The sequence below is a fragment of the Pantherophis guttatus genome, chromosome 1, assembly GCF_059756535.1.
Source record: "Pantherophis guttatus breed Tessera chromosome 1, ASM5975653v1, whole genome shotgun sequence".
Taxonomy (NCBI): domain Eukaryota; kingdom Metazoa; phylum Chordata; class Lepidosauria; order Squamata; family Colubridae; genus Pantherophis; species Pantherophis guttatus.
The window spans coordinates 136,385,650-136,406,601 of record NC_142063.1 but is presented as its reverse complement, the minus strand read 5'-3'; the positions used below and the strand labels follow the sequence as shown (position 1 = coordinate 136,406,601).

The window sequence follows — 20,952 nt, the reverse complement described above, 5'->3', positions numbered from 1 at the left end:
AACATATCTCTTTATCCAAATGTGTTGTTATCAGGGATTCCAATAAAGAGCATAGGCAAAAACTAAATAAAATTGGACATCTAACAGAGAGGAGAAAATATTCTATCAACTCCACACTACAGTGCCTCCAGAAAATCAAAGACCTAAAAATATAAATTATGAAGATGAAAGTATGGTTTGATTAAATGTCACACATTATTAATGTCCATAGATCCAGAAGTAGTGAAACAATCCACGGCAGCAGTACAACACACCTGACGTAGCCAAATACACTAAAATCAAATACTCAGTATCATGGACTTCATCAACCTCTGCCTCATTACCTACTTTCAGTTTCATGAACAAATATATATATTTAAAAAATCAAAGAAACAACTGTGGGATCAACACTCTCAGGACTCATAGCAGAGACTGTAATGTAATGTCTATAAACTATAGCACTTCCACACATATAACTGAAAGTATGGCTCTGATTTGTGGGCAACACCTTTATCATACTTTGAAAAGGAACAACTAGAAAAAACACACAAAACAACCAACAGCATCTTCAAAGGAATAAAATTCACAAGGGAAGAGGAAAACAATACACTACCCTTCTTGGATATCCTCAACAGCATAAGGAAGGAACAGAAAATTAGCGACAGCTGCGGGAGGCTCTGCCCATCCACCTGGATGTAATCACGTCCCATTTATCCACATATTTGATACTCCGCATGTGTGCTCACATTTGCGAACCGGTAGTGAAGGTAAATGAATATCACCTCTGGTGAAGAGGGACCTCGTGCAAACTTCCCAATATCTGAGCACCAATCATAAAAATGATGCTACCCAGACCTAGTTCAGAACATTCAAACTCTTTCTTGGTTCAGTTGTTACAGAAAGTGGAGCTGAGTGTCAACACAATATTGATGACACCAAGCCCAAAAACTCCTGACAACTACCTTAAGAAGTTTCAGATAGATAGAGACAAAATACTGTGTTTTTGACAGTCATACCAGAGCTAACAAGTGTGGATGAACAGTGATCTATATTAATCCCTGACATGGTCTTTGCAAGTAGAAGTGGAACCACTGTAACATAGTTCCCCCACCCCAGAACTCGCCAGGATTCAACTTTATCAAAAGTTCCTGAAAGATCAAGCAGGATGAACATATGTGTGCTGTCTGTCCTCTATAATAGGTTCTCATGGCTATTTCTACCCTTAAAGTAGAAGCCGGATTGATTCCCAGTATTCAAAAATTATAATTAAAATCCTACATACATTTTACATTGTTACTAGAGACAGAACAGGCCAATGAGAAAAAGTGATTAAGTCATAGTTTTTATTTGAGGTTTACTGTTCCAACAGATGACTCATTTCACTGCCATGCTAAAAAGAAATGTTGCTGCATATTGCCAGGGCAGTGTCAAAAACTATCACATCTATCCTTCTGAAATGTAGAAATGTATCCATTAGAAACCAAACCAAACACATTTTTAAGATGTCATACAAAGCAGTTTGAAGAGAAGAGTGGGCATTGAGCAAAGAATTAAAGCAATTGTTGTAACTTTCTTTAACTTTACTACAGGAACTATAGAGATTGAAGGAACAAACCCTAGCTCCCTAAATCCTAGTAGAGAGCAACTGTGCTCAAAAGACAAAGATAGGAAGGGAGCATCCTCAAATCAACAGTCTCATTGTCAAAAAGCTCACAGACTGAGAGACACAGGGAATCCAAAGAAATCCCTAACTCTTCATCTATCTCTCACAGCCTTTTGTAGTCAGTAGGTTGTGAAGTGCTCTGAAATCAGTACAATTGAAGCCACTCTTCCAATATCCATTTCTGGAAAGTCTATTTATCTGAACCTGTTTATCTGAAGGTTGACAGATTTGATGTTATCACAATGGCAAATACACTTTAAAAATGTCATCTAAATAAACATCCATTGACCATAAAATAGACATGCAGGCAGGCAGGCAAGAAGGCAGGTAGCAGGCAGACAGCATGGAATCCTGACATTATACAAAGCATTGGGCAGTCTGGAAACTTCTATCCAAATTTATTAAAAGTTAGGAAAGGAGAAAATATTTGCTCTCAAGTATATTTTAAGATATCTGCTATTTCAGCAGTGTTTTGTGCTTGCTACTATTTTGTTATGAGGGCGGGGTCAGCACTTTATGCCATAAAGCTAATTAAAAACAATAAAATGAATTTTCTCCTGGGAAAGTGTTCTCAATGCTTTTAGCAGCTCTTTCACCTAGCACTGAGCAATTTCTATGTAGAAAATATACCATAATGGAAATAATGGTTGTTATGAGTAAGTTGTATCATTCTTAACTTCTATTTTACAGAGAAACTATCAAACTTCTTTACCTGAATCATTCTGTAGTTTCCACAAACCTTTTGCTTGTAGTATGCTGAGCTGAAGTAATTTGTACGTTCTTGGTGCACTATTAAACAAGTGACTCATACACATCAAAAAACACTTCAGAAGAAGACAATAGGAACCATCTCCATACTGTTGTCAGAAAATTTCCTCTATACATGCATGACATCATAACCAAGACTGAATGTGGGGTTATCTTTTCAAATACCTAATTATCCTTTCATTAAAGTAAGGCAACAATGCCCAAGACTTTTAAGCTCTAAAAATGTGGTGACATGGTAGATATGACAGTTTTGAATTATTCCATGTAGTTTAGGAATAATTTTGCTATTCTACTACTAATGCCAGAAAATTAGGGGGAAAAAGTTTCATTTTTCTCTTGTAGTCACTAAAAGCAATAACATGTAATTATTTGACTGGATGTCTGATTTTTACTGCCGAAAGACTTATTAGAAGTCTTAGGATAATAATAAACATCTTTCAAAGAATACAAAATATCTTGATGAAATTAAAGCATGTATAATTTTCTTTATAATCCCCCAAGTCTCTTGAATATGGAGGGAGGAAAATCAGCAGAAATGGATTAGGAAACATCTAGAAAATGAGAATTATCACAGGGCTGTGTGCCTATAAATTACCATGCTGTCATCACATTTATTATGTTTCATGACTCCGATTAATAACAGGTCATAGAATTCCTTTTACATAAATTAACAAACAGATGGAGGGAGGGAAAACCCAACAGATAAGAAACTCACCAAAATATGCAAAAAAAAAAAGTGTTAAAAGTTTTTTTTTTTTTTAATAAATATCTTAACAGCTTTCTTTAGTTTAGAGTTTTCTCTTAATTTATTGATACTGGACCAAACAATACGATCTGAGGGACTGCCTCTCCCTAATTATATCAGCCCATACTATCAGAATTTGCAGAGCCATGGCACCATCAACTATTGATCTATATTTGGTGGTCCCTGGAAATATGCCTTCTCTGTTGTGGCACCCACCTTATAAAAATCATGGTGGCACAGTGGTTAGAATGCAGTATTGCAGGCTAACTCTGCCCATAGCCAGGCATTCAATCTTGACTGGCTCATGATGGACTCAGCCTTCCATCCTTCCATCTTTGGTAAAATGAGGACCCAGATTGTTGGGGGCAACATGCTGACTCTGTAAACCGCTTAGAGAGGGCTTTAAAGCACTGTGAAGTCTAAATGTTATTGCTATTCAGTATTTTTCCTCCCAAAATTAGATTGCCCCCATCACTTTTGTAAAAGGCCTTCAAGACCTGGTTATTTGATCAGAACTGGGTCTCCTATGGACTTGTCTTGATGGCTTGTCTCGATGGCTCCATTGTTGAAGGGGGCATTTTTAGTCTCCCTCCATTTATGGTTCTACTTAAGATCATATTTTAGGATATTTATTATTATGCTTATTATATCTGTATTTGCTGTGTGTATACATTTTGGGTTATTTATTATTGTATACACTGAGAGTTGCCTTTGGTGAAATGGACAGCTACATAAATTGGATAAATACTTAAATAAATAAAACCTGTGGTAAAATATTTGAAGAGATACTATGATTTCAAGTTATCTATCAAGAGTAATTCTCTTTGATCTATTCTTATTGGAGCTAAATATTCCAGTAATAGTAGATACATTATATGTGGTTGCTTCTCAAATGATAGTTTTGTAATACTTTAGTTTACTACAAGTTAATTTATCCTTATTATTTTATGTTTCCCATCTACGTCTGCCATGCAAGTATGTGAATTTCAACTTCCATAATTTTCAGGAATGGGCAGGCTAGCTAGAAAATAGTCCCCACATCTGGAAAGAATCCAAGTTGGGGAATATGGATCATGGTGCTATGATCAATTGTATCATCATCTCCTATCCAGATTATTGCATTGTGTTATGTGTGTGGTGGTTATTAAAGACAATTTGGAAATTTCCATTAGCTCAGAAATGTAGTTGCTAGATATGTGGAACCATATTAAATGTCAAAATAAGTATTCTGCCTATTCATTAATGACTCAATTTTTGTTAGTGGTTTGTATTTTAAAAAACTTGAGTAACCCAAATATCTGTAGGAGAACCTTCCCTCTCAACTTTTCCAAGGATTGCAATCTTTCAGTCGCCTATTTTTTAAGAATTGTTAATTCATGGAATGTGGAAGGGGGAGATTTTGTGTGTGTGTGTGTGTGTGTGTGGGGTGGAATCTTCTCTAAGGAAATTTAGGCATAAAACTTTTCAGAGCAAGTTACTGATACAGGTGGTTCTTATTTAGAGACACCTTAGTGACTGCAATTATACAGTGATAAAAAAGGAAAGTTATGCCAAACCTTGCATTGATGTAGTCTGTTAAGCAAAGGAAAGCTGAAGTAAGAAGCACAGTTGTGGTTTCACTTTGTGACCACTTGAAAACCAAGTTGTTGGTCTCAGTTATAGGTGTTAAACAAAAATTACAGTACCTTTATTAGATCAGGCATTTTAAAGTAACTTAAAGCTATTGTTAAACATATTTTTATGTTAATAGGGTAGGATATTTTCTATTAAGAGTTTGACTCTGTATTTTACTGTTTGTATAGTAGATAAGGGATCAAGCTAGAAACCAGCGGCTGTGAGTTCTAGTTCTGCCTTAGGCATAAACTCAGCTGGGTGACCAGTCACTCTGTCTCAGCCTTAAGAAGCAGGCAATGACAAACCATTTCTGAAAAACATTGCCAAGAAAATTGCAGAGACTTGTCTGGATAGCAATAGCACTTAGATTTATATACTGCTTCACAGTGCTTTACAGCACCCAACAATCTAGGTGCTCAGTTTACATATCTCGGAAGGATGGAAGACTATGTCAACCTTGAACCTGGTGAGATTTGATCTGCCAAATTGCAGATATCCAGCAGTCAGCAGAGTAACTTGCAGTACTGTACTCTAACCACTGCGCCACCGCGGCTGTATGGTTGCCAGAAGTTGCCAAAAGAGCCTTGGTAGTACAGGGGTTTAAGGCACCCTGTTATTAAGCTGGTTATTAAGACCAGCTGCCTGCAATTACTGCAGGGTTCGAATCTCGCCAAGGCTCAAGGTTGACTCAGCCTTCCATCCTTTCTAAGGTAGGTGAAATGAGGACCCAGTTTGTGGGGGCAATAAGCTGACTTTGTATAAATATACAAAAGGATGAAGGCTATTGCTGAGCACATTGTAAGCCACCCTGAGTCTTCGGAGAAGGGTGGCATATAAATCAAATTAAAAAAAAAAAAAAGACAGTTGCCAGGAGTGAAGTCTGACTTGAAGGCTGCTGTGTTTTTGTCACTGCCCTCCATTTTTAATTATCACAGAACAACTTGTTAGAAAGCATCTTAAGTGAAAATAGTTGTACCAGAATTTTTCTAAAGTTTTGGCAACTTTAAGATGTGTTGAAGAAGAATTCCCTAGCCAGTGTGAAGGCTTCATATGTTTCTCAGCCAACTGGTCAAAAGGTCCTTATCTTCCAGTGCTTTTATTTGCCACTTTCATAATTTACCAGTATCAGATTAAAAAAAATAAATCAGTTTTTTTGCCTCTTTATAGTACAGTGCTATAAAAACAACAACACAGCTTAATATAAAAGAAGGAAACCACTGCATATAGCAAGCCTTTTGGGACTCACTGACTCCATGATCTATCATACCACACTGAATGCTGATACAAATTCACAAAAAAGTAGAGCAAATTGCCATAAACAGAAGTTTCTGAATAAAATCTCCACTTCTTATTTAGACTCAGTGTTAGTTCAACATTAAGGGCATTTTTTTTAAAAAAAATATTTTTTTCCCAGGGCTTACTGCATAATATGTTCATATATAATTAATTTTAAGTCATTTATTTAGTAAGTGTATCCAAATATTTTAGTCTCTAGAGATATCCCTGCACATGCGCAAGCTGGCGGAGCTCCAAGAGGCGCACTGTTGAGGCCGATGAGGAAACGGAGAACTTTGGGAACGTTGGAGGCCGACTTAGCTATTTTGGGCCGCACGTTCGGCATGCCAATGGTCTGGCGGTTTGGATGAGCCATCCCTTGTCGGGATTGGCTCGGGGACGGCAGAGCTATAGCGAGGAGACGTAATTGGAGCACTGGCAGCGATGGTGGCCTCCAGGATGACTCCACAGCCGGGTTTTTTAATTAGGGCTTTTAATAATCTTTTAAGGAGAACTGGGAGGACGAGCAAAGGGGATGGGGGGGTAATCCACCAAGTTTGGAACCAAGCCCCGCACGGGGTAATGGTTTGGAGGGTGCAGGATGAGGGACTGGGGAGGGGACGGAGGGCTATCCTAATGAGGGATGTACCATCAGCACGGTGGTTGGGAGGGGCAGATATGGTGGGAGCAGGGGACCATATCATGTGTCAGGGGTGCGCACTCGCTGTTTGAGAGCAATTGCGCACCCCGGTCCCCAAGGCTCATCTCGGATACTAGGTGGCTCAGATACTCAGGACCTGGGCCTCCGGCTGATGCTGTGCAATGCCAGGTCCATGGTAAATAAGGCCCCCCTCATCCACGATCTTATTCAGGAGGGAGGAGTGGACCTGGCGGGTATTACGGAGACCTGGTTGGGACCAGAGGGAGGTGTCCCTCTGGTCGAGATGTGCCCACCAGGCTTCAGAGCATTCCATCAGCCGAGGTCCCAGGGGAGGGGTGGGGGGTGGCGGTTATTATTAAAGAAGGTCTTGGTCCGAGGGAGACCACTGTGCCACAGATTGCCGGATGTGAATCCCTCTTTGTGAGATGGGGTCATGGGGTTCAGATGGGATTGCTGCTTATGTACCTGGCTCCCTGCCGCATGGCAATGGCCCTGCCTGAGCTACTCGACGTGATAGCCACGGTGGCAGTTGATACACCCAGGCTTATGGTCATGGGTGATTTCAACTTGCCGTTCATTGGTGAAATGTCTGAGATGGCTTAGGAATTCATGGCTTCCATGATGGCCATGGAGCTGACCCAGTTAGTTCATGGCCCACTCACAGGGGGGGACACACTCTGGACTTGATTTTTGTCTCTGGCCAGTGGTTGAGTGGTCTTATTATAGGGGATATAGACATGGAAACCTTGTCATGGTCAGATCACTCGCTCCTTCGCCTGGACCTTCGAACTGCTACACCCCGCCGCAGGGAGGCGGAGCCAATAAGATGGGTCTGCCCCAGGCACCTGATGGATCCTGATAGGTTCCAGATGGAGCTTGGGCCATTTCCTGAGGATCTGGCACACGACTCGGCCGAAGACCTGGTGGCTGCCTGGGATCGCGCGGCTGGTGGGGCCTTGGATCGAGTCTCGCTGAATCTGACCAAACACTGGTAAGGTCGCATATTAAGACCTACCTAGTGGCAATAAAAGCGGCAAAGTTTAATTACTTTTCCGCTCTTATTTCGTCATCAGAGAATCGTCCGGCCACCCTGTTTTGGGTGACCTGCTCCCTGCTTCATCCAGGAGCGCGGGAGGACCTCCTGGAAGGCAGGGCCGAGGATTTCGGACAATATCTGCATGACAAAATCGCTCAGATCCGGGGGGATTTGGACTCTGACTGGGTAGTTTTGGGCAGGGTGACGAGGAATAGTCTTGAGAATGTTATCTGGGAAGAGTTTGACTCTGTGACCCCTGATGATGTGGACAGGATTCTGTGGAGACTTAGTGCGGCTACATGTTTACTGGACCCGTGTCCCTCCTCGTTAGTACTGGCTTCCCGGGAGGTTACACGAGACTGGCTCCAGGGAATTATCAACGCTTTGTTGAGTGAGGGTTACTTCCCCATGGCCTTGAAAGAGGCAGTGGTGAGGCCTCTCCTCAAGAAGCCTTCACTGGACCCGGCAGTATTAGCCAACTATCATCCTGTCTCCAACGTCCGCTTTGTGGCGAAGGTTGTTGAAATAATAATAATAATAATAATAATAATAATAATAATAATAATAATAATAATTTTATTTCTATACCACCCTTCTCCCGAAGGACTCAGGGCGGTGTACAGCCTATTTAAAAACACAGAAACAAAACAACAATTAAAATTTAAAATCATTAAATAATTAGGCTCCAATTAAAATCCCAGAAATTTAAAATACCCCAATTTAAAACGTTATGTTAATAGCCCGGCCTGGCGGAACAACAGGGTCTTCTGAGTTGAGAGTGTGGTCGCACAACAGTTTCCGCAGTACCTGGAGGAAACGTCTTATCTAGATCCGTTCCAGTCAGGTTTCAGGCCTGGGCACAGCACTGAAATGGCATTGGTCACATTGGTAGATGATGTTTGGAGGGCTCGGGACAGAGGTTGCTCCTCCATTCTGGCCCTGTTAGACCTCTCAGTGGCTTTTGATACCATCGACCATGGTATCATGCTGCACTGGTTGGAAGAGTTGGGAATGGGAGGCACCGTATTACAGTGGTTCTCCTCCTTTCTCTCAGACCGGTCGCAGTTTGTGTTGGCAGGGGGGCAGAGGTCGACCTCGAGGCCTCTCATATGTGGAATGCCTCAGGGGTCGGTCCTCTCGCCCCTTCTGTTCAACATTTATGTGAAGCCGCTGGGTGAGATAATCTGTGGCTTTGGGGTGAAGTACCATCAGTACGCTGATGACACCCAGCTGTAAATCTCCACCCCAGGCCACCCCAACGATATCCTTGAAGTGATGTCCCGGTGCCTGGAGGCTGTGCGGATCTGGATGGGGAGAAATAGGCTCAAGCTCAATCCTTCCAAGACTGAGTGGCTGTGGTTCCCGGCATCCCGATATAGTCAGTTGACTCCATCCCTGACTATTGGGGGTGAGTCTTTGGCCCCCTCGGAGAGGGCGCACAATCTGGGAGTCCTGGATACGCAGCTGTCCTTGGAGGAATATCTGACGGCTGTAGCCAGGGGGACATTTTGTCAGGTTCGCCTGGTCCACCAGTTGCGGCCCTTTATTGATCAGGATTCCCTGTGCACAGTCACTCACACCCTCGTCACCTCTCACCTGGACTACTGCAACACTCTCTATATGGGGCTCCCCTTGAAGGGCACCCGGAGGCTCCAACTGGTCCAGAATGTGGCCGTGTGGGTAGTTACGGGAGCTGCATGGCACTCCCATACAACACCTCTCCTGCGTGAGCTGCACTGGCTCCCAGTGGTCTTCTGGGTGCGCTTCAAGGTGTTGGTTATAACCTTTAAAGCGCTTCATGGCATAGGTCCTAGATATCTTCGAGACCGCCTGCTGCTACCGATGACCTCCCATCGACCTGTGCGCTCCCACAGAGAGGGCCTCCTCGGGGTGCCATCAGCCAAACAATGTAGGCTGGTGACCCCCAGGGGGAGGGCCTTCTCTGTGGGGGCACCTACCCTCTGGAACCAGCTGCCCCCAAGATAAGGAGAATCCAAGACCTCGGTGCCTTCCACCGTGCCCTTAAAACTTTCTTTTTTCAGCAAGCCGGGCTGGCCTAACACTTTTTAAAAATGTTTTTAATTGTTTTGTCATTGCTTTTAATTATGGGGCCAAATATATATATATATATATCTTTTTAATTGTATTTTAATGTTTGTAGTTTATGTTTTTACTTTGGATGTACACCGCTCTGAGTCCTCAGGGAGAAGGGCGGTATATAAATTTGATATAAAATAAAAATAAAATAAAAATAAAAAAATACTACAGTAGAAACTAGACCCAGCTTCCTAAAAAATATGAACTTGAAATGAATTAACTGCCATTAGTTTTAAATCATCACTAAATCTAGTAATATTTGAAACTATGTTTAAGCATGCTAGCAGGCAAGAGAATATTAAAAATGTATTTTCAATTAAATCATGTTTTCTAGCAGAGCTTGGAAAACGTGTCAGGAGAAATGGAGGTGACAAATGCTCTAGAAATGTGATTATATCCTTTTGTTACCTCTATTCTGTGACTAAAGATCATCAATGTAGACTCAGTTGAACAGTTCTTGGTTTGCACTAAATTCTTTTCTAATCAAAATTATTTGTGTTACATGTAAATCGTGCAGACAAGTTAGTGCAAATTGTACTATAGTTTTCCAGCAACAGTTTTTTTTAGACTGCTGATGATACCTCACTGTTTCCTAAACGTAAATGGGACTGCTTTGTTCCTGCCAGATATTTTTTTTAAGCCTGACTGATTCTGTTTTGTCATTTGGACATGAACAAAAGTAAATGAATGGAAGATTTGCTTTGCAAATCGACAAAGCAGTGTGTTGCATTGTCATACTGTTATGTCCTAGTTACCTGATGTATATACATTAGCAAATATATGATTTCATAAATCGAACCTTTGCAAATTAAAATATATTGGTCTGGTTTTGTTTCTGGTTTAAAATGTGACATTAATTAAATGTCTCACTGCCACTTGTGTTGTAAAATTTGATGCGATCTTGTATCCATTCGTGATAGCTTTGCATTGCATTTTTGATAGCTTTTCCAGTCCAATTATCATCCAAAAAGAAGTCCGTACCATATAAATCTCTTTACTCTCTGCAGTGCAAGAATCTTAATAATTGTAACATGAAAAAAAATTCTTTCCCTAATTAGATGAAGAATTGGAGGACTTTTTTTTTTTACAAAAGTAAGGCGAAATATGTTACATTCTAATTATAGAATTATTGTTGAATTAGTGTGGAGAAAGTAATAGAGAAATGATTTCCCACTTTTTTACTCCTTCTGATAATCAACTCAAGAGATTAATGCCAACAGCTCAAATAGAAACATTGAGAACTTGGAAAGAGGATTCAACATGCCTGGCAGAAATTGAGGCATTCAGATATACACAATTTCTTTTCAATACTAATTGTCTTCTTTTCCCCAAACTCTAATTAACAACAGATTATTGAGGACTTGGCTTCTAGCCATATAATGTTGAGTGTGTCTGTTTGGGGGAAATATTTATTTATTTACCTAACAGGTTTTGAGACTGCACAACTCATTAATGATTTTGGAGCAGCTTATAAATAAAAAAGGGGAAAAAAGCATATACAAAAGGTCACAAATGAGCAGAAGAACATTACACCAGCTGTAGATCAATTGTAACTAAATAGGGTTCCATTATCATTTTATTACTGGAGGAACAACGAGGTGTGTAACAACTTCCTAAATGTTATAAAGGTTGGTGCCATAGCTAGGACAATATATCCTTGGTGCACAATCACAACATTCTTTGTTCATTCTTCTCAGGAATATCCTGTCATCATAATAAGGCAGCATGGTAAGACTTGTGGGGTTGAACATGTGAATAGAACATTTATTAAATTTTTACCAATATTGAAGGAAATAATGAAGGTAGAGTCAGCTGATTTTTTTATGTAAACCTATTGTTTTTTGCAGTATTGAATGATCTATATCTATATCTCTCTATTTCTCTAACTCTATCTCTATCTATCTATCTATCTATCTATCTATCTATCTATCTATCAAATTTGGGTGGATCACAGGACAAATTTACAAACATAGCTAAGGTGAATTGATTCTACTTTGAATTAAAAAAATGCTGAAATAATTAGTATTTAACAAAGTGGGCGTATATTAATATGAGTATAAGAGACTGGTCATCATGGTACAGTAAAATAACTTTAATTTATATTCTTTTGAAAAAGTTTTATTTGTGATTTATTAACTACCTTAATTGCTGAAGAAACTCGAGGCTATATATTATTAATAATACAACATCATTTTCTATCCTGAAAGTTAGACATTTTATGATTACAAAGTAAAACTTAAAAATAACTCTTGCAAAATATATTATCCTTTCCTCTTTTATTCAGAATTGATAGATTCTGATTTCGGAAATTCGTAAATTATTTTCGTAAATTCCGTAAATTCTATGTTTACGAATACATAGGTGAATTAAACCAGGAACTGCTGAAGCTAATTATAATTGCTTAAGTTTAAACAGGGTTTATTTACATTTCCAGAGAGTAGCAGATTAAGTGAAAATAAATCCGAACTCTGGTAAAGCAAAGAAATACAGTATTTCAGGATTATGACCTATACTTAATCCCCTTCCAGCAAACAGAAGACAAGTAGATTTATCTATTATAGTAAGAAAATACTAGACTGCTATTTTGTTTCATTTATGCCTTTAGCCTCCAGCATCCGCCACACACCAGGCTTTTGTGCAATTTGTTTTGTTTTATTAGCTATCTGTGACAGTGGAATAGTAATTAGTACAAGTGCAGAGGCAGACAGAGCGCTGAACGTTGAGCAGTATCCCATAAACACCCCTCCCCATTTTTACAAGTACAGCAGCCATCTAAAATGTGAGTTAATGTGAAACTAGATTACATAGAAGCAATTTCTCATATGGGTGGCAGGAAACATTGCTCTAATGCTGCAGCAACTTTGCCATCTGCTATCATTTTGACAGTTTATATATTTGAAGATCTGAAATCACATGATCTAGAGAAGAAAACCGAGAATTATTAACTTAACTGGCTGGTTTCACTTTAGCTTATCAAGATGTGCAGATGGTCATTCTGTTTATATGCTAAGATTGATAATTTATTCTATTGTCTGAACCCATTCAGCCATGACTTTTTACCAAACCATATCTAAGCAAACCAGGGTTTTTCACAACATGTGAATTCATGCCAGTTTTTGCTGGTTACTGTTAGAATCTGAAAATTAAAAATACTTAAGATCAGTGGTGAAGTTCAGCTGGTTCTATCCGGCTTAGGTGAACCGCTAGCGCTGGCAGTGGGAGACTCCGCCCACCTGCCCGGACGTCATCACTTCTCGTTTTTGACCCTCTGCGTATGTGCAGAAGGCTCTGCACATGCCTGGGGGAGGTGCGTGTGAGCATAGCGAGCGAGCACAAGCACGCTCACATTTGTGAATTGGTAGCAAAGGTAAGTGAATTTCAGCCCTGCTTAAGATGCCATGACTGTTCTAAGCAGCACAGGAAAGGTTATGTAAACTTTAAGAAAATATTATGGACAATTTACCGAAGTCAATCTGTTGCTGCTTCCCCATCTGTTAGAATTATTTTGTTTCTGTTTGGTGTAATTGTGTTTTTGTTGTGTGAGAAATATTGATAGAAAGCTTGATCCTGTATGAATCTATTCTCTCACACATTTAGGAGAATTTGTGTGCATTTTAATGGGTTATCAAATCAAATTCACATTTCTTCCCCCGCCACCCCCAATTCCCAGAACTGACTTGAAAATAAGCCAGAGGGTCATTCATTTTATGGAAACACTGTTTGTATTTACAGTCATTGCCAAGTAGGCAGACTTAGCTCATGCCCAGGACGTCCAACCTCTAGCCTCACATATATTATTATGAATAACATGGATGAGGAATTATAGAACTTCTGAGTGACTTTCTCTAAAGTCATCTCATTGTTTTTCCAGCCTCCTAAAAATATGCATGGAGAAAGGAAGGGAAAGGTAACTGTAGCTGCATGATCTAAACCTTGCAACAGTTCATTCTATATTAGAAGCAAATATGTTACTTATTCAGCTAATAGTTACACTAATTATGGCTGTTTACTCTTAAGATTAAATGAGGCAAAGGTAAAGTAAAATGCAGAGGAATATTAATGGAATTTTAAAGAATGTTTCGGAAGAGGGTGAAAAGGGCTAAGCAAGAAGCTTTCGGGAGTGGATGTGGATAAAGTCATTTTGAATGAAACTAAAATGGGGGCCATGCTTGGGAGGATCTTACAGGTCTGTTGCTTGGGGATCTGAATGGGCAGATCCTCGTTTTATGCAGGCTCTGTTATGGTGTTGGCTGAGAAGCCAAATGTTCTGCAGCAATTGTGAAAATTAATGTATTAGTGACCAAGTTAGATGAATTTGACATAGAAAATGGGACAAAAAAAAACTGTAAGTTATAAACAAATAAAAGGCAGTATGGTGTAGTGGTAAAGGTACTGGTCTAGAAACCAGGAGATGGTGACTTCTAGTCCTGCCTTAGCGATGAAAGCCTGCTGGGTGACATGCTCTCTGTGAATGTTTACTAAAAGGGAAATAGAAGGAGCTATATTAAGACATCAAATACTAGCGGAAATATAGTGTATGTGATAATCAAGCGCAGCTAAATTATTTACTAAGTCTGCAGTAAAAAAAGTGAAATAAATATAAAAAGGAAGAGGGAACAGATTGAGAAGATGGAGAATGCTAAGAAATCAATTTTATGTGATTATATGGCAAGTTTAAGAACAAAAGGGAATTTATACACACACAATATATTAGTATATGGAAGTGGTAGAAGTATGGATGATTTACAAGGATAGAAAAGTATGGAAACGTGTGCAGGTTGATAGAGATATAAATTAGGTTTAACTAGGTTTCCCTTTTACACATTTCATATCTTTAGCTTCATTTACGTATTATTTGGCTAACTTATTATGGGCTAATTTACAGAATACATCCAAAATCTGGGATCCATGACTCCTGTCCAACTGAAACTTGGTAAATTTTATAAAACATATGATAACATGATCATAAAACAGCTTATGACATAATACAAAATGTCATAAAGCATTTCCTATACTGATATTTGTGCTGCACAATTCAACATGGGCCAGTTTTAAGGGAGATGCATCCCTGAATGTACCCCCAATTTTTCCAATGGAGGCAGTACACTGGAAGCTCTGTCATTGTTGAAGGCATTGAGCAATCTGATATGGAAATATCTCTGGAAGGATGAGCTAACAGATCACAGGTTGTCTAGTATTTACTTATATTCTGATTTTTATTTCCCCCCTTTAAAGCAGGAACTTGAACAGTGTTCCTAGTACCCATTCATTTTTAACCTTCACATAGACAGCTATTTGAATTATACCAGATTGGGAGAGGGGGAGTATTAAACACCATAATTAAGTGGTCCAGATTTTTTTATATTTCCCCAAAAGTGAGTAGCTTTCTTGTTCCCTTTGATACATGGTAGAAGAAAAGCTTTTAAAAACTATATAAATCTTTGGCATTGTTTCAGAGGAAACTGGACAATATTATCCTTGAAGGAAGGGGGCTGTATAATTTTCTGTAGAAGACATAATACTTATCCACTTTGGGAGAAGATACATTCCCTTCCCCCATGACAATATGAAGACAATTATGCTTTCAGAGTGGCTTACAGTGTCACACTGCTTATGATAATAGAGGAATGTGTATTTTCAATATGATATTCAAAGTAATAATTGAAAAAAAGAAAACATGAGTTGGGGGAATTTTAGATAGTCGTACAGAGCTATTCATTCAGCTTCTTCAAAAGCAAAACCCATTGAGATTAATTGATTTGCTCCTAAACATTTAGGTATGGAATTGCATACATTTACTTGACATAATTATATGCATAAATTGCTTCAAGAAATAGGGAAAACTGAAAGTTTAATTAAATCACTTGACAAACAGAATAGCTGTCAGATAAATTTGAATTTATTATTTATTTATTTTTATGTATTGTTCCTCCTAACTCTTAGAAGTTTGCAATATAACCAAATTAAAATCAGTTAAGTCAAAATATGGCACTGAAAATTATAACCCACTCTGGTATATGTTGTCCAAACCTATTCCATCAAGTAATATTAAAGCTTTGCAGAAAAATTCTTTCCTAAACACCATCGGGGAAGGTGTTGTCTTAGGCTCTGGGGACAGACTATTCTATAGGAATGGAGCCATGACAAAAACATTGTCTTCTGTCTCCCCCAGACCAAATTTCATGTAATGGCAACCCTATATTTCTGTACTGTGGGATAGAAGACCATATGGAGAAGGCAGACCTGGAGATTCCTGGGTACTGAAACACAAAAAGGCTTTATACATTAATGTCAACACTTTAAATTGTCCTGAGAAGCTAATTGGGAGCCAATGCAGTGCCCAGAACATTAATGGTATGTGACTATAAAGCACAGGTGGGCAACTATGTCTCCGTTATTACTTGTGGACTTCAACTCCCAGAATTCCTGAGCCAGTATGTAAAGGAGCTATAGTTGCCCACTCCTGCTATAAAGGCTCTCCTTTGTTGGCTGGACGACTGCTATATATTACACGAATATAAGTTTCTTGATACTTCAAGGGCAGCTCCTTGTATAATACAGTGTTATTTTGTCAAAACCTGGGGATTTTGATGGGCATTCAGACAGGGATATTCTAAGCAATAGTTCTTACTCTCCCTGCTTTATTGAAATATATTTTGATAACCAAGAAAAAAAGAAAATGTATGTGCTCTATGAGGGAAAAGGTTTTCTACTTGTTAGTTTTCCAACTGTTATTCTATTTAAATTAATGATATTTTAATTATTGCAGAATAATGTTAGCTTTACTCCAGTCCCATTTTTTTAAAAATCTCAATGTTCCTTTCTTATTTTTTTTTCTTAAGCGCAATATATTTCTGCTATAGAATTTAAAAGGTAGATTCAAATGAATGTTTCAGTACTATTATGTAGATCAAAAACATTTTATCACAACCGTTGTTTTGGATTGATGAAGTTTAGATTAATTGGACTTCATTCCCCTTTTCTATGCAGCAGAGATGATTGAACTGACATTTCTGAGATTGGTAGGGGTTTTTCTACAGGTAGTAATGGTGAAATATAATATCTCCACTGCTGCCATTATCATAGAATAAATTACAGAAATATATCTTGCGGAGATCAATATTTCATATGAGAGAAAACAATCTTTCATACATGCCAGCGTTAGACCATTAAGATGAGATGATGGTTGAACTGATTTAGGAAATAGGTTTAACACTAGTAGTGTTTAAACTTGCAAGACAAGAATATGCCTGCTACTAAAACTATAGAAGCGCTTTTTATATCATAGATTAGAGTGACAATATTTCTTGTGTTCTAACTTTTCAAATGTAAAACTTATGCATTTGAAGTTCATCAAAGGAGTTGTCCGACATAATGGCTGTGCTAATCGGTGGCATCCCTGCCTCTCCCCACAATGCAATGGTGTTTTTTAGCCAACTTTACATTGTTGAGCCAGTGAAGTTCATCAATATTATTGCTGCTCCAAAGGAAATGCAATGAAGTTTCCTTTGCTGAATTCCTGCAATGCCTGGGGCAGATGGATCCATAAAGGCTGGAACTGTCATCTCAACCCTTTCTCAGTTCATAGGATGTAAAGGCAAAATGCTATCCTGCTTCCATTCCATCAGTATTTTCTGCTCTGGTCTTTCAAGATCAATTGAATCTGTTCTTTCCTCTATTCCAGGGCTGTCAAACTCTCAGCCCGCATGCGTCACATGCTGGCCACACCCACCCCCGGTTTAGCGGGGGGGGAGTCATGATATGCCACGTGATGACAATGTGGCATCACAAGTTTGACACCCGGGCCCTATCCCCTCTCATCCCACCAACAATTTAAAAAAAGAAAAAGCAAAGGCCCTTTATACTTGTTTGCTGGGATCTCAGTTTCTACAAAGAATACTGCAAAGCGGCCTGCTTTTCGTAATTCATTCATCTGGAACATTAGCAACACTGTCCTTGGCTTTGCCATGCATTAAATAACAATTTATTTATTTATTTGATTTTTATCCAATCTTTATAATAACTCAAGATGGTGGACACAGCCAATACTCTTTCCTCCACCTACTTTCCTCACAGGTGTATAGCCTGATAGCCACTAAACCAAACTGGGCATATCTTATATTTATTTTATTTAATAAATTAGATTTATAAGGCACCTCTATTTTGGGGTGAAAGTATTTGAAGCAGCTTGTGGAATAAACTCAAAAAACATAGGTATATACTAAAAATAAATACAGTAGAAGAAATCCAAAAGCCCCAATAAATTAAAACACAAATATAAGCTCTTTAAAGTCCTGGCAGAAAAATGTATTAAACGTAGAATGAGAATGGGCCAAACCCAATTCCCAAGAGTGTACGTTCCATAGCCTGGAACTGATAGAACAGGAAAATCCTCTTTCCCATGCTATATCTCTGGACAAATTCTCAACAGCTTTCCTCAGAAGGATTTAATTGCTGGGTAGCTATAGAATGCAAGGGAAGAGAAGAAAATATTGACTGATTTCCTGATTAGTTCTGATCTCATGAGTGAGTGAAACCCAGACAATAGTCTGTGCCGGAGAATTGCTTGACCCTAAATATAATGATGTACTCTCTAACTGATATAGCAGTAGATAAAAATGTTTAGATTTATCATTTTCTTACCATTAATGAGCAACACAGTGTCGATAACTTAATTGGCTTAGAGCAATGTTTATATATAAACCACAGCTTATACTTAGCATGTTTTAGGAATTCAGCCAATAGTTTAATGGTCAATGTCATTGTTTAAATTATACGTGACTTCGTGTGATGGATACACCCAATCACCAGTTAGAGTAGCCAAATCTTACACATTTGTACATTGAGTTGCTTTTTCTGTGTTACCCAAACACACACGGGGGGAGGGGGGGCTTTTTCTTCTAATGCAATTATTTTTTTACTAAGCCTAGAAAATAATCTTATTAGTTTTCTAAGCAATATTTAAACATTTAGTCTCCAGAAAACAGATGCCTTTTCCTCTCGAGCCATGGTGGGATGGGCTTCCATTTACAAATGTAATTTAATCTCATGGGAAATTAATCTTGTTAAAATATTGTCAGGTTAATTGAAATTGATTTGTGATTTACTAAACACAGTATTTGCTAATCAAATATCAGGCTTAGAAGCTTTGGTGGTTTCAGAGATTCCTATTAGTTTTACACTAAATGTAATCAGCGAGTCAAATATATGGACAGATAAATGCACTGGAACTTTTTTTTTTTTGTTCTCTTTTTAAAATGGATAACACTTATCTGTCAATAATTTACCTTCCGCGAGATGATACGCTTTGGGATAAACGAGTTAGTCATGAAGTCTGGATTACTTCTATGTGTTATTTGTCAATACCTCACGTTTACTTTCCATCTGCTTAATTATTTCCCTAATGTGTTGCTTCAGGCTATTGGAAACTATCTTCACAAAGGCATACATGGATTATTATGTTCTGGATATCCTTGATAAAAGGGGGAAAATAGGCATTTGACACCTCCCCCTCCCCAAATGAAGCATCATGGTCTGAAATGTGTTTTCTGTATATGTAACTAAAATATTCTTTCCTTCATTTATGAATATTATTGCTCATTTTTTTAAAAAAATTATTATTACCTTATTTAATACTTATATTGCATTCATTTATAGATAGAAGTTTTCCTTACAGTTATCAGATGAAAAGGAAAGTTCCGATAAAAGAGATTATTTGTAGCTCAAGGTTGAACAATGGGGTCCTTGGTGCTCTCTGAATTTGGTGGTTTTCTTGTGGACATTTCATTACCAAGCTAAGTAACATCATCAGTGCACAAGACACGATGCATCAGTAATGATAATGTTATCTAATTTGGTAGTGAAATGTCTTCAAGAAAACCACCAAGATCAGAGAGCACCCAAGGACCTCACTGAGATGGAAGTGTCTGGATAAATGATCAAATTGCTGTTTCACATATCTATACTTATTTTTTAAACTATTTTTTCAGCAAAATCTAGCAATTAAGAATAGACAGATGGGTGAATGAAACCATTTTTAGTTAACCAGATCTATTTTGAAAAAAATATATCTTATGACCTTCAAATATTTAAAAACAATGAGGTAATATCTTAAAGACTACCACATGTATTATGAGATAAACTTATGAATATGTTAGTGTTCAGGTGCCATTAGATATTTCTTTATGTTTTGCTATATTAAACTGAGAATGATTTTCTTGTGGATGCTAATGTGTAAGATGTTAGCATAAGTGAAAGACACAACTTTGTGTTACAGATTGCATTTTATGTCCTTGCGGTTAAGCGTGCATAATTATTAAAATGTGTCTGAAATTTCTCGTTACAGAAAGCTCTTCTTTACAGACTATGGAAATGTTGCTAAAATTGAGAGATGTGATATGGATGGCATGAACAGAACAAGGATAGTAATATCTAAAATAGAGCAGCCGACTGCTCTTACACTTGACCTTGTCAGCAAATACGTTTACTGGGTAGATGACTATCTTGACTTTATAGGAGTGGTTGACTACCAAGGACGTAACAGGCAAACTATAATTGAAGGCCAACTGGTAAGTACCATAAGTATTTGTTTTATAAATAATGTCATAAATAATGTGTCTAAAACCATTACCATCTGAAATGTATGCACTTGTGTGCATTTGTGTGTATTTGTGTGTGATTTATACACACCTGTAAATTCTGACTGACAGCGCCCCCAACTATTCTCTGTCTCCTGAGTCCCAGCTGATCAGGAGGAAATGGGGATTTTGCAGTAACCTTCCCCTGGAGTGGGGAGGAAATGGAGATTTTACAGTATCCTTCCCCTGCCACGCCCACCAAGCCACATCCACAGAACCGGCAGTAAAAAAATTTGAAACCCACCACTGATACACACATACACACACATACTAACATATACTTCACACACAAATACACACAAATGCATTAAATGTTCAGATGGTAATAGTTTTAGCCACATCATTTATAGCATTGCACCATAAGATGCTTTTTTTTAAAAAAACACATCAATTGACCAGAATAGAGTTTGAAGGGACCTTGGGGGTCTTTTAGTCCAACTCCCTGCTCAAACAGGAAACCCTATACCATTTTAGATA

The 20,952-nt window shown here is 38.4% G+C and overlaps 1 protein-coding gene across 4 annotated transcripts in view; it reads left to right on the top strand.

Annotated features, from left to right (window-relative positions):
- Positions 1–20,952, top strand: part of LRP1B (LDL receptor related protein 1B) — a 986,195-nt gene that overhangs the window by 655,014 nt on the left and 310,229 nt on the right. For all 4 annotated transcript variants that reach the window (XR_004592513.3, XM_034424500.3, XM_034424507.3 and 1 more), the window contains exon 8: positions 20,184–20,406. Coding sequence is in view for 3 of the 4 variants with exons in the window: in XM_034424500.3 (XP_034280391.2) it covers positions 20,184–20,406 (223 nt within the window). In the remaining variant the exon portion in view is untranslated. The remainder of the gene's footprint in view (positions 1–20,183; positions 20,407–20,952) is intronic.